The 14,991-nt window shown below is 37.9% G+C and overlaps 2 protein-coding genes across 3 annotated transcripts in view; one reads left to right on the top strand and one right to left on the bottom strand.

The window, feature by feature from the left end:
- Window positions 1-1,506, top strand: part of Ctl1 (choline transporter-like protein 1) — a 65,137-nt gene extending 63,631 nt beyond the window's left edge. For both annotated transcript variants that reach the window (XM_067757637.1, XM_067757636.1), the window contains one exon: window positions 691-1,506. In XM_067757637.1, coding sequence (XP_067613738.1) covers window positions 691-915 — 225 coding nt within the window. In that variant the 3' untranslated portion in view covers window positions 916-1,506. The remainder of the gene's footprint in view (window positions 1-690) is intronic.
- Window positions 1,387-7,387, bottom strand: LOC137234003 (ribosome biogenesis protein BRX1 homolog). Its single transcript, XM_067757639.1, has 3 exons — window positions 7,210-7,387; window positions 6,352-7,147; window positions 1,387-1,640 (listed from the first exon to the last, which is right to left on the bottom strand). Exons 1-3 carry the CDS (start codon window positions 7,321-7,323, stop codon window positions 1,504-1,506), a joined length of 1,047 nt encoding a protein of 348 aa, XP_067613740.1. The 5' UTR covers window positions 7,324-7,387; the 3' UTR covers window positions 1,387-1,503.
- Window positions 7,388-14,991: the final 7,604 nt, after the last annotated feature.

The following is a 14,991-nucleotide window of genomic DNA, read 5'->3' as shown; positions in this document are numbered from 1 at the left end:
TTACTTTTTTCCTTTGCTTTTATTTTCCATTCCAGCCCTTCTATTTCTTTTACTCTACTTTCCTGTCCATTATTTTACTTTTCGTTGTTTTTATTTAAATGCCGCTTTTTCCATCCCTCTCCACTCCACACCACTTATCTCGACTTCTATCCACGCGGGATTCAAGGGGTTGTGTAGCGCAATATATAGCTTCTCCAACCCAATTGTCAACCTCACCTTCGAGCGGCGAATCCCGTTTCACTAACAGACGAGACTCTGGCGACCCCAAGCTCCTCATGGAACTTGGGGTGGGGAGGGAGGGATGGCCTGAAGGTTCAATGTGGCCATATAAATCGTTCCCGAGATGGTCGGGCCAGCACCTTAATGGTGCTGTGTTACCGGAGCGCATCGGATCTGTATCCGACAAAGGACCATCACATCGATAACACTCCCCAAAGCCTTCGGGGAGTAACCTAATCGCTACAACAACAACAACTTCTATCCACGCCGCTCATCACCACTCCTCTTCACCCCTTCACAACTTCTTCTATTTTGTTTTTCTCCATTCGGTAATTTTCACTCACTGATTTGATTTTGCTTTCTGGATTCCCTCTAAGATGAATTGTACTCAAGTCTATAATCATAGAATAACACAATAATCATTCAGTGTAGTTAAAAATCAAGCATGCTTCAAATGTATTTTCTTTGCAGATGGTGGTTGATACACTGTTTTTATGTGTTTGTGAGGATAAAACAATCAATGGCCGAGGCGGTCGTTGGGCACAAAGTAATTTGGCTAAACTAGTTGGCGAAGAACCTTTACAGCCTGGTGAAGAACCACCCATACAAGTAGTGGAAATGATGCCGATTAACAAAGAACCATTTAGCGTAACTCGAATTCCGCGCCGCGATGTTGTGGATGGTGTTACTGAGTAAAGGCAATGTAACAATATAATATAAATTAAAAAGCTTATAATCAAAAGCTTGAGCTACCATTATTAACAACGACGCATCGATACAGCAGGATGAGGCCAGCCCAATACTTATCATAAGATATTTATTAACGTATAACCATACTTGAATATTTTTTTTACATAAATGTAAAGTCTTCTACTTGTACTTGTACTCTTGGTAAAGTAATTTTTTACACACATACATACATATATGTATATTTATGTATTATGATAATTGAAGAAGAATGTTTTTGATTAAGCAAAAAGTCGCATAAAGGACAAACTACTTACTACAAAAATATTTGATGCTCATAAATACGTTAACAAACATTCTAATGTCTGTTTGATTTTAATAAAAACAGAAACAAAAACATGCACAATTTACATACAAAATAAAGTAAAAAACCTAATTGTGAATTCGCGTACAAAACGAAATATAATATAAATGTATGTATTTTTTAAAAATAATGTTCCATATTTATTTTTTGTATATCTACATAATTTATTAAGTCGAACAAATGTGTATGAATAAAAGTTATATGTACATACATAAGTATGTATATTATTAATTTCATTTGGCTTTTAGTTTCTTCTTTGCAATGATTTCAGCTGCTGCCTTTAGCTGTTTTTCTTTTATTTTCTTCGTTAACGCAGTTTTAGCTGATTTTGTCTTTTTAGCATCCACCGCAACATTTTTCTTAGCTTTTTCTGTAAGGGAATAAAATAGAAAAATTCGTAAATCAAAGATCATTCAAAATTTCAATATTATTTTCATGAGCGTCGGGAGTACCAACTACTCGTGAAGTTTGGTGCTTAATGTACATTAGAGCGGGCAAATTGTACGGATACATTTTTTTCCCATCAGGAGTATAGCAAAAACGTAATCTACAGATGATTCTTGTTTTTTTTTTTTTTTAGTTTGAAATAGATGGCAAGGAGCAGTGCTCCAACACAGCCAGGTTATCCCTCCTTTTTCGTGATAAATTCAGTATCCCGTTATGGGTAAAAGTCCCGTTCGTATATAAAACACATTTGATTTTTATGGCGTCACGCCAGTTTTTCCATCAGTTTATGTATGTATGTATGTATAATATTAAGGTTAGGTTTTTTCTTGGCACCACGCCATTTTTCTAATGTCACTGATTCGGGTAAAAGTCCCGTTCGTATATAAAGCCGTTTGATTTTTATGGCATCACGCCAGGTTTTCCGATAGTTTATGTATGTATGTATAATTTTGAGATTAGGTTTTTACTTGGCACCACGCCATTTTTTTATGTCACTGATTCCTATTAGGAGTGCATAAAACCACCCTAACTCCAGGTCAGGGAGGCACTGCATCTCCTAACACCGCCAAAACGCCCGAGGGAAGCAAAGTAGCCAACCTTGAGGCCTATTTTATATTTTCCACTCAACGCAAAAAAGCCCGAAAATTGACGTTGAGTTGAGGATGACACTGCACGTCCACTCGCGCGAAAAGACAAGAACGGAATGTACAGATGATTCTAAGAAAAATTGCTGAAGACACCATAGCTCTAAGTCCAATTTCAAACATCTGTTTCCAAAAGTGTTATAAAAAAAACGTGAAAGTGTTATGGCTGTTACAGCAGAAAGTCGTGAAAAACAACCACAAATGGAGAGCAAAAAAGATTTTAAAAAATAATAATATAACACTACTTTTATTTTGAAAAATACATTAAAATGATCAATTCTACGTAAAAAATTTTTTTTAAATAAATCACATTAAAATTATAAAAATTGTGCTTTTTTTGCTTATTACTTGAAAATATAGGTTTTTTTTTAGAAAATTCTTTTCTACTAAAACGAATTCGAAAAAGAAAAACTGTCTGAATGAAAGTTGTTGGAAATGTTCTGAACTTATTTGAGCTGTAAAGAAAAAAAATTCCATAAGAAATTTGTTAAAAATGATAATATAGTAGTAAAAAGTTCATTTTAGGCTAATTTCTCATAAATTAAGCCTGATATCTCTACTAAAATTCAAAAACACTTTAAATATTAATACAGATTCTGAAATGAACGTAAAATACCTTTAAAGTAAGCCCAATATGATATTTTTCATATAATTCTATCAGAAGATATGAAGATTTTTTGGCCAAGCCCTACATTCATATGGCAAAATATCTATTTTCCAAAAATCGGGACCTCGACATCGGACTTAGAGCTATGGTGTCTGCAGCAATTTTTTTTAGGATCCTCTGTACATTACGTTTTTGCTATACTTCTGACCCGCTCTAATGTACGTACATATATACATACACCTTGAAAACTAATATTTTTAACATAGGAAAAATGAGATGCACTTAATTTTTCTGGTGGACAAAATTTTTTAATTTTATGGGCTAGCGAAAACTCAGATGTTCGTATTCAATCTCAAAATTTGTCTTCGATCTGTTAAAATTTAACTTTAAGAGGTAAACGCCAGGGCTTTTAAACACATTATTTAATTTACATTTGTTAATCGGGTTTCGATCAAAATTTTGATTTCGTGTCCTTTCAGTGCGGCTTGTCGCGTACTCATCCGGTTTTAATTTTGGTGCGTAATGCAGAACCAGTTTCTGTTTGAATTTATATTGTGGTTGTGATTTGGATTCCAGATTCGCTTTCGATTCCGGTTTATGTTCTAGTTTCGCTTCTAATTTGGTTCCAGTTGTATTCTTTTCCAGACTCGGTTCCGCCCCAGACTGCGTCCCATCCGGTTTCAGTTGTTTTCGATCCTGCCTCCAGTTTCAGATTCGGAACCAGATTTGATACCATTTTAGGCCTGGGCTCGGTCAAGGTTTCGATTCCAGTTGTGCCAACAGTTTTGGTCCCGGTTCCGTTTGCGGCTGAGGTCCGGGTTTCGGTTTGAGTTACGTTTTCGATTGGGGTTTTCAGGTACAGTTTCGGTCCCATTTCCGATTTCGGTTTTGGCTACAGTGTCGGTTCCGGTTTTTACTCCAATTTCAGATCCCTTTTCGGTTCTGGTTTTGGTGTCGGTTTCTTACCACTACTTTGTCTTCCTTTCCCCTTCGTACTTTTCTCTTTCTCCGCTTTCCACTCTTCCTTTAATAGCCGTGACCCAGAAGGTTTAATGGTCGGATTAGTACTTTGCTGGTGTTAATTTCCAGGACGTTACAAATCAGTATCCGAGAGTGGGATTATCATCAGCATGGCTTTGGAAAACTCCATAGCAACACCACCGCGCTAAATGCCATTAGCACCCAGATAAATTGCGGTTTAAATCAGAAGCCCTACCATAGAACAGTACTCGTAGCGCTAGACCTATCAAAAGCTTTTGATACGGTCAACCATGGCACGTTACTGCAAGACTTGGAAGGGTCTACCCTTCCCCCATGTCTTAAAAGGTGGACCGCAAATTATCTGGGTGGTCGTCAGGCATCGGTGCAATTCAGGAACGAAATATCAAAGCCAAGAAGAATTGAAAAAGGGGTGCCTCAGGGTGGTGTCCTATCCCCACTTTTGTTTAATTTTTTCATATCAAAACTACCTTCGCCACCCGAAGGAGTTACTATAGTTTCTTACGCCGATGACTGCACAATAATGGCCACAGGCCCGGCCCAAAGATCGATGAGCTTTGCAACAGAATAAACGGCTACCTCCCTGATCTCTTCAGTTTTTTCGCCTCGCGAGACCTGGCATTATCACCGAATAAATCATCTGCTCCCCATCAGGGAGAGAAATGAGATGCCAACCAAACAGTTCCTGCTGAATACCCAGAAACCTGGGCATCCCAACAGACATCTGATTGATGAGCCAGCACCGCCTAGGAACTTAAGGAGTCATCTCCGTAAGCATTTTGAGGAAATACGGCACCTGAGAACTCAGCCGTACGAAGCAAAAAAACACAAGCAGGTCCTTGGTGAACTCCACAAACAGGCGTCGGACCTTTATGCCGGGAATTGCCCGGTGAATCCAGTACTCGGGGAACAGTACCCAAAACTTGCGGAAGAGGAACGCATACTCCCCAGGGAAACGCGAGTCACTCTGGCTGAACTTCGTTCTGGATACTGTAACAGGTTAAACTCTCACATATCCAGAATAAACCTCGACATACAAAACGTATGCCCCGTTTTCAATGTGTCCCCACATGACACCAACCATCTCTTTAATTGTAATGTGGAACCAACGCTTCTAACACCCCTTTCATTATGGTCCACCCCTGTCGAAACAGCAAGTTTCCTTGGACTCCCGTTAGAGGATATTGATGACAATTGTGATCGGTCGCAGCTATTAGGTGGGGCGAAACATTGCTACAACAACAACATAGGTGGGATTATTGGCTAAGATTATTATTTTGGTAAGGTAGACACAGACTCGAAGGCGCGTGGAGTCTAAATAATGTTTTCCGAGGCAGTCGCACTGGTACCCAAATGTACAGAATTCATATTTTGCAATACTCACACCTTCCACCGATGGGATTCAAGGGGTTGTGTAGTGCCATATATAGCTTCTCCAACCCAATTGTCAACCTCAACCTTCGAGCGGCGAAAACCGTTTCACTAACAGACGAGGCTCTGGTGACCTCAAACTCCTTATGGAACTTGGGGGTGGGGTAGGGAGGATTGGCCTGAAGGTTTAATGTGGCCATATAACTCATTCCCGAGATGGTTGGGTAGTACATTAATGGTGCTGTTACCGGAGCGTACCGGATCCGTATCCGACAAAGGACCATCACATCGATAACACATCGATAACCTTATCGCTACAACAACAACAACCTTCCACAGATAGAGGGATCCGCATCACTCCCGCAAAGCTTCCGGATAAATATCAACAAAATATCGGGAAATGGCGATGTCCCACTCAAGCTATACAAACATGGATCCGGAGAGGTGGTAAAATTGCATACCGAATCTGAATGGATATACATATACAGATTAAAAACAAAGATGGTTTCGCTTAATTCTGAAGAATGGCAATTTAGACAGCTGCAATTTATCGCGGAGCCGGTATACCTATGGACTCATATAGGGATCTAGTTCGAAATACAAAAAGACTGTCAACATGCTGATTGTGCTTTCAATCAAATATGTACCTTATTCCAGTAACACCGTCGATTACACGATGCCGTTATCTATTTACCAATAAAACTGCGATTAAATTCCAAAATAGGAACTAGTGGAGTTGAGCTAAATGACCCAAAATAAAAGTGGTCTGAGGGGAAGGAGGACAAGAAGAAGCACTTGCTGTCAACCAACATTCACTATCTCAGCCAATTTGGCGCAAAATAAAACAATAAATGTAATAAAAAAAAATTTTAATTAATGTAAAATTATAACTTTTGGATCGGCTATTGATAGCAATTTGCTCTGAGCGAAAAAAATTTTAAGTGCAAGTTTCTTTCATGAACTTTACTATAGATTTCAGTGTCTTATCCACAATGATAGATTTTTCAACTCACCTGCCAGCAACATAGCTGTGGCTATCGCATTTTCATTTTCAAACAATTCTTCATACTCCAACCCTTCGTATGCATTCGTTGGTTTATTCGCCTCCCTATGTACTTTTTGCTCAACTCTATTTACATACTTCTCCTTAGCGGCCTTCTTTAGCATTTGGCGCTGACGTGATGGGCTAACATAATTGGGATTTTCCCATATTGCTTTTCCGGTAAAGGATCCTTCAAAAATTTTTACAGGATTCATTACAAAACGTGGTCCGATCTCAGATAAGCCACCATCTTCCGAGAGTATTTGAAAATTTCTAAACCATATACGATGATCCAAGTATGTAAATGTGTAAACATGATCGATAAACGGTTGACTCTTCGGATGATGATTGGGAACACCAAATGTTTGAGTAAATAATTCTTTTAAAAGTTTTAAATAGGGAACCTGATCAAATTTCGTATCAAAAGATAATAATGGTCTGGAACCGCGTAAACAATTTCCAGTCATTTTTAATTCGGCCATTGTGTGGATATTTTCAATAAGAAATTTGGCAGACGGTCCTTGTAATGCATTAGCAACCCACATGTAAAGATCACGCTTACGTCGTCCCTCAAATAGTATGGTTTTGTTACAATGTTTCATTTCACACATTTCATTGATGACGGAAAGTGTTTTAGAGCGTTCCATTTTAGATTCTGGTCGATGATGGGGCATTAACGTTCTAATATCTCGCATCAAATGACGGTCACGATGATTAATACCTCTGGCAGCAAAAACCAGAACACGCTGTTTATTTATCCATTTCTCCTAACAAAAAATTAATATTTTAACTTGTTGCCTTTCATTATAGGTTTTTAGATTTTACTTACTCGTTTAGGTATGGGCTCATCTGAACTTCTCTGTGGTGGTAGCGGAATGTTTTCGTCCATAGGCACAATCTCAAGTTCTTGTGCCTTTCTCTTCTTTTGTCCTTTTCGACCCATTATCCCAGACGTATATATTAAGATACTTTCGCACGTGTACTCCGATTTTCAAAACAAAAGCCCCCTAGAAGTGACAGAAAACTATCAAAAGAGATATCATCTTTGGCTATCAATCATCGAGCCTCGATGAATTTACAGGGTGTCTCTCTCAGCCGCGTAGAAAAGAATTTTTGTAATAGACCCGACTTATACGATTTTTGATGTAGCGTTGCGCGCTCACACATGAGGAGATTGAATTTGTTTGCATAGAGAGCGGCAAATAGCGCATCACAAGAGTTTACTAAAATGCATAAATAGCCAACTATCATTTCCTGTTGCAAGCAAAGCATAATGGTGGTGGAATGTATTTGGCAAGCACTCCGAACGTATTTCTGCCTCTTTAAGCTCTCAGTGAAAACTCATCTGCCTTGCAGATGCCGTTTGGAGTCGGCATAAAACAAGTGGGTTCCGTGCGACAAATTTGTAGGAAAAATTAAAAGGAGCACGACGCAAATTGGAAGAGAAGCTCTGCCTAAGATCTCTTCGGAGGTTATCGCGCACATTTATTTTTTATTTATAATAAATATTCCAAATGTTATGAAGAAGTCAGAATAGCAATAATCAGATTAAGAACCAGCTAGGCCGCAGACGCTGATGGATTGCGTGCGGAGGTATTCCAATACGGCGGCGAGGCGCATGCATCAGCAAATATGGTCGGACCAGTGCATGCCCACAAGAAAAGGGATCCTTAAAACTGCGCCACCTATCGCAGAATCAGCTTACTTACACCCCTATTATGAATTTTCATACGAAAGACGATAAAAGCTTGCTAGCGTATCGTAAAAAATTAACTTTCATATTACGATTTCAACACGCTCGATAGATGTACTATTGTGAATGACAGCAGAGTTTTCTTTAAAAAATTTTGTGAATCTATACGAAACAGATAGCAAAACAAAACGTAAATACCAACAATTCAATTGTCTTGTACGTAAAGTGGCAAAAGTATTTAAAAGCTGTAACAATAAAATCTATTCTGCAACCTATCTGGCGGTTTATATAAACTCAAATGAACAAATTGACGAAACTCACATAGAGCCCATAGAAAGAAGAAAATTGAGAGATGTTTCCAGTCTTCTTGAAATGAACTCTACACTGTAAGTACTTGATATACTAAAAGTAAAAAAAAAAGTTTAATAAAAAAAAAAAAAATCAGACTGTCTTTACAGAGGTAGAAGGCAGTTTGCGCGCTCGTAAAATTAGGTCGTCCATCGCAAATATATTGAAGGTTTGTGCCACTTTAAGGTTTCATGCCCAGGGTGTTGCAACAGAGTGTTGGGAATGAGGCTTTACTTTGATTCTTTTTGATTTTGTAATAATTTTATATTTACTTCTATTGAAATAGATCCCATGGCCATTGTAAAGGTCTACAAGTAGGATATGTAGCAGCACGCACATACACAGCCACGCTCACCTGATAAAATGCTTGTTCTTGTTCATTTTTTTGTGGATGCTATTTTGCACTGTTGTACTTCTTAGGTCCACAGAAAGTGTAGTAGCTGCTAACGAAACTGCGTAAAATTTTTATTGTAAAATTACAAAGAAATATCCTTATTTACTTTCAACCGAGCACTTAATTACATACTGGAGAATTTTAATTAACAATTTGTGATACTTTATTACCGGGGAAAATGCTAAAACACGACCAAAACCGTCGGGAAGGTATTAATAGACGCGTTTTTGCATCGCTTCCAATAATTCGAATACTTTTTCGCCTTTGGACTATTAACAACAGGACAAAACTCGTCTTTTCATTTCTCTTTCCACATTTTTGGACGGGTTATTGCAGTCGACCTTGTTATGGTTTAGCATCTACGATGGAAGCAGTAAGGAAGGCGGTCGGAATGATGTGGTGGTGCACAGTGGCTAGTCATTGTCGGCTGGGGCGGGTCCTTGCCATAAACAGAAAAAAATTCCTATCATGCCTATTAAATGGTCAACTGTCAAAATCAAAAAAAAAACCTGACAGAGGGCAGAGCCGACTCAAAACGCTTATAATTCAAATTAAAACGACATCCGGTCGAACCGGATGCCACGGACAGACCGTTAACATTCCAAAATTTAAATTCAAAAAGAAATTAAAAAAAAAAACTAAACGCAACTAAAATTACCGAACAGGACATGACCGGTTACTAACTCAAAAATCAAAAATCAAAAAAAACTGCTGAAAAATAAAATTACAAATAAAAGGGCCGAATATATCTTGGGGGCGCCGCGGGTCTTGTTGCGACGCCCGGTGCTTGTCCCACCCTCAAAATCCATGGCCACCGTCGCACCTAAAATTCCGGTGGCCTCTTACCTGTAGACCCTACGTGCCTTCTAAATAAATGGCGACGCCAGAATTCCCATTTTAAATACCAATTTATTTATAATTCATTTCTATTAACGTATGTAAGGAACAAAAAAAATAAGATAATGCAGGTTTCTTAACCGGGGCTACAGCATTGTTGAAATACGAATTGCTAATTACACTATGAAAATGTAGGTAAGTGTGTGTGGTGTATAAAGTGAGGGAAAAAAATTATCCAACAGATCACACTTTATTGGGCCGAAATCGAAACGAAATCTAATATGAATACTTAAGTCTGACTAAGCTCGTTCTGTTGGGGGTTCTTTTCTTTTCTCTTACTTTTGCTCGTAATATTTTAAATTATACAATTATTTATGTCTCTTCTTTTTTTTGATAATCGTTATAAACGCTATGTGTGAGAAAAATATGTAATTAAATGTACTTACGTATTGTAAATATACTACCTACAAAGTAAGAATTTGGTTGAAATTTTTTCCTTTTCATTCACATTCACAAAACATATTTTAAGACTATAAAGTTTGGATACAAATTTCGATATTTGGGGCTCTCTTACAAAATTATTATGTGGTCGTAGTATAACTTATTTTTGAGTGTAACTAAATATCAATTTGGTATAACGCATAGTATAATGACACTGACATGTATTATGTACCAAGAAAACTTGTTATAAAAGCAATAAAGATTAAATTTGTATAGCGCTATGTATTATATGCACGTATATTATTTGCTTCTGGTTAATCGAACGATATTGCTAGCAATAGTGAGTCATATGTATAGATATATATATATATATATATATATATATTGTATTTGAATGATATAAGAAAAGAAAGTTTAAATCTTCTAGCCAATTCGTGCATAAATTTTTTTCTACCAACCCACGGTTGAGCTCCAAAAATGGATCGTTAAAACGTTTCACGTGATAAGGACGGCTTATTATCAATAAAATTTATAGAGCTAACTTCAAACATTTTAAAGCGACAAAATATATTATTAAAATGATATAAAAAAAGGATGTATGCCCTTTGCTGTAAAGCTAACAATTTCAAGTATTCAATAATAAAATCTGACGATAAAAATCGACCCTTGTTAAATGGTTCAACCGGACTGTATAAAACCCTCTAAGCATTACTTAGAAGTTCCTTAACTACCCTGCAAAAACGCTCTCGTCATTACACGTCATTGGACTAGTCACTTTACAGTCATAGGTTATATTCATAGTTTGTATGGCCGTGGCTAAGTTTTATGACCAAATTTTTTGTAGGGTAACTATTTTTAAGTCTATACAAGGCCGCCAGAGTACGTACCATGGGCCTCTGCCGGCGTGGTTACTGGTGATGCTGACCTTGCCGGTGAAGCGAACGCTGTTGTTGGTTGTGTTGCGCGGTCTTGGGCGCGCTGTGTTGGTACTGTTGGTGGTTGTTGCGCTCTGGTCTGAGGTGATCGAGTGAACCTGGTGGCAATAAAACTTCGTGTTGACTTTTACGACCTGTATGACTTGATGCTAATTGGGCGTTCATTGTATTACGCTGCAGCGTACTGCTGCCCTGGAGGCGGAGATGGTGCCGGACGCTGTTCCAAAGGTGGTAGTGTACTTCGTAGACGTAGAGAAAGGGGTTTATCTTCGGATACCAAGGGTTCTCATCACACTTAGTTCAGTGCCGTCTGAATCTGAATCACTAGTACTTTCCTCACTAGGTGTGACTGTGAAACGCCGACCTACTTCAACTGGATATTCTATACGTTGAGTTTGTGCCAACACAACACAACCGTTGCAATGTTTATTACCACCCAAAATAGACGAGTAAAAAAGAGGTTTGTCGGAATGGACTTTGCGCTATCGACTCTTCCTAGTTTCTGGGCATTTACCTGTTTGTTCTTTTAGTAGTTGGGTTAAGGAATCGGCTTGCAATTCCCGTTGCAGTCTTTTGGTTCATCAACAATACTCACTTGAATACGTGCACAGCCGGCGCGGGTGTTTTGCGATTAGTTGAGTATAGTTGGGGATACGCAGTTGATGTGAGTCATAAAGTTACTGAAGCAGTATCGGTGCTTGACGCCTTTGCTGTAGACGTTGTGCCAATAGATGTTACACGATCCTTTTGTATAATCGCAGGGCCGCCAAAAATTAGGCTGAAGCAAATCCAAATCTTTCCACCAAATTCCGTAAATTTAGTGACTTTCAAACGACCTTCTCGTTTGTATAACGGCTTCTTCGAGAGTTTTTTCCTTTCTTTTCTTCTCTCAATGTCTAACACCCCTATTATGAAGTAGTACGATACACGATAAACGCTTGCAATCTGTTCTACCGTATTATGAAATAAATTCTAGCGTGTAAAACCCGATCGTTAGCGTTTATCGTTTATCGTGGTATTGCCATGCGCTAACTATCGCATACGCTGTTCAATTTTCTACGCTAGCTATCGTTGATAAATTTTTCCACGATACGTTGGGAACTATTTAAATAAAAGTAAATATACAATTATTACATAATCCAACTACAGGCTCATTCCCAACACTCTGTTGCAACACCCTGTGCAAGAAGCCTTAAAGTGGCACAAACCTTCAAAATATTTGGGATGGATGACCTATTTTTACGGGCGCGCAAACTGCCTTCTATTTCTGTTAAGACATACTCTGACATCAATTTTGTTTAATTAACTTTTTTTACTTTTAGTATGTCAATTACTTACAGTGTAGAGTTCATTTCAAGAAGATTGGAAGCATCTCTCAATTTTCTTCTTTCTGTGGAATCTATGCAAGTTTCGTCAATTTGTCCATTTGAGCTTATATAAAAGGTAACAGAGGTTGCAGAAAACATTTTATTATAACAGCTTTTAAAAACGTTTGCCACTTTTACGTACAAGACAAATGAATTATTAGTATTTACGTTTTGTTATCTGTTTCGTATAGATTCACAAAAAATTTGTAAACAAAACTCTGCTGTCATTCACAATAGTACATCTATCGGGCGTGTGGAAATCGCAATATGAAAGCTGATTTTTTACGATACGCTAGGAAGCGTTTATCGTCTATCGTATGAAAATTCATAATAGGGGTGTAAATTGGTTTATCGTTCGCCGGAAACTCATGGCAAATTTTTTGATAGTGATCGCCGAAATTTTTATTTCCTTGTTTCGATACTTTTGTATCACAACTTTCGCCCCATTACCAGTCACTAGGTATGTTCGCACGAACACGCTCCCAAGTGGACCGTAACCGTAGACCATAACAGCAGACCGTAACAACCTCGGTTTGAAACTGTTTTTCGCGGAGAACTTTTGAACGGGTAGAAAAACTTAGCATCCGTGTTTGTATTCTTAATACTCAGATACCCCAATTCAAGTCTTTTGTATATTTTTCTGTAGGACCCATATAAGTGCACTACATGATACTAAATTCGTTAAAAAAAATTTACCATTACAGCAACCCATATCTGGTTTCTGCTTCTTTTTTTTTTCGCTGCGTCGCTTTCCACGACGGCAGCCCCGGTAATTTTGACACTTCGTTAAGTGTCAAACGCATGTTCCACGCAGGTTCCACTGAGTTCCAGAATAGTTTGAAAGAGAAAGGAATTGTTTCCTTCTCATACATATCATACTAGTAAATCTGTACTATGCCCATGGCTCCCTTATCGTGAAAAAATTTATCAACGATAGCTAGCGTGGAAAATTGAACAGCTGATGCGATAGTTAGTGTATGGCAATACCACAATAAACGATAAACGGTAACGATCGGATTTCACACACAAATCACACAAGATTGCGCATTGCGTATGTAAACATTAGATCAGCTGTTTTTTATGGGCAATTTATACGTAATTTTCCTTTAGCTCTTGTTTTTTTCTCTCTTTATTTCATTCGCTCAAGCAGTCAATTGTGACGTAGATGCGCAGAACGAAGTAATTTTGAAATCGTGAATGTGCAATCTGGGTAGGTAATTTGTGGGTTTCACACGCTAGAATTTATTTCATAATACGGTATAACAGATTGCGAGCGTTTATCGTGTATCGTATGAGTTCATAATAGAGGTAGTAGTACCGCGACAGCTGCCGTGGTGGAGTGATAGCGTGATTCGCCTACCACACCGAAGATCCTTCTGAAATAATAAAAAAAAAGTAGCATATTAACGTTTGAGAGAACTTTCAGAAAACGGATATTCCCTTATGGTAAACAACGCCGAAAATTAAATTAAGGCTAAACGCTTCAACATTGGCGACTTTTTTTGTTTTATATTGAATATTGACCAGATGAAGGTCGAATAAGATTCGAAATATTTGGCCAGCTCGAAAGCTGCAACTCCAACGCCAATTCTTTAATGTAATTTTATAATTGAAGTATCAATTTCCTTAAGGAAAATTCGAGAATTTCCTTCTATATCAATTTGTATTGTTCTCCTTATGTAGCTAAACGTCATGTTATTTCACTTCGTGTATTGTTCTCCATATGTGGCTAGACGCCATAAACGTCATGTTTTTCATTATCCGGTTATGTTAAATTTCGAGAATTTTCTTTGTATAAATTAGTTAGGCCTTGAGCTCGATTCGAACCCGCGATCTTACAAATCAGTAGGCCGTTATAACAACAAAAATTGGTAATAAATCCCAGAGCACGGGAAAAAAAGTGTCAATAAAATATGACACTATGGCAGCATTGCCATCAAACAAGTTCAATTTTCACATCTATTCTGCAACAGATGTCGCAGTGTTGTGAATATCAATTGGCACGAACCAGAATAAAAGTAGGATTAATGAAAACAACAAAAAACCACTGTGATGGTTGAATGGTTAAAGCAGCGGCGCCTAATCGTTGCCGATGAAGGAATTTAGCAGTTCCCGAAATGGACCTATACAACGAGCTTTGGCAGTTGTCTAAATGTTTTCTTTCTTCTATTCTAATTTAAAATTTTTTTCAATTAAAAAAAAAATTTATCATAAACTCGATTTTAAACTTCATATTGAATCTTGCGTGAATAGCGCTAAAGGTACTGTTTACGCCCCTCCTTATTGTTCAACCTACGTCGCACATGCATTTCCAACCAGTCTTCGAATTTGCATTACTCTCTACGTCGCACATACATACATAGATACATACCTACGATTCTAACGTCACATCATCGCTGTAGTTGTCGTTGCTTGCATTTTGCTAATTTCTTCGCTTTATGCTCAACCCACTGTCCATCTACCGTCGTCATCGCCTTAGTCGCTGCAGCATTCATACATTTGGGTTGTTGGATATACATATAATCTTACATATGCACACATAACAACACGCATAGTTTTTGGTCTCTTCGCACTTATTGTTTTGTTTACCTATTTC

This window comes from Eurosta solidaginis, chromosome 5 (assembly GCF_040869045.1).
Source record: "Eurosta solidaginis isolate ZX-2024a chromosome 5, ASM4086904v1, whole genome shotgun sequence".
Taxonomy (NCBI): Eukaryota; Metazoa; Arthropoda; class Insecta; order Diptera; family Tephritidae; genus Eurosta; species Eurosta solidaginis.
This window is presented reverse-complemented; position numbering and strand designations above follow the sequence as displayed.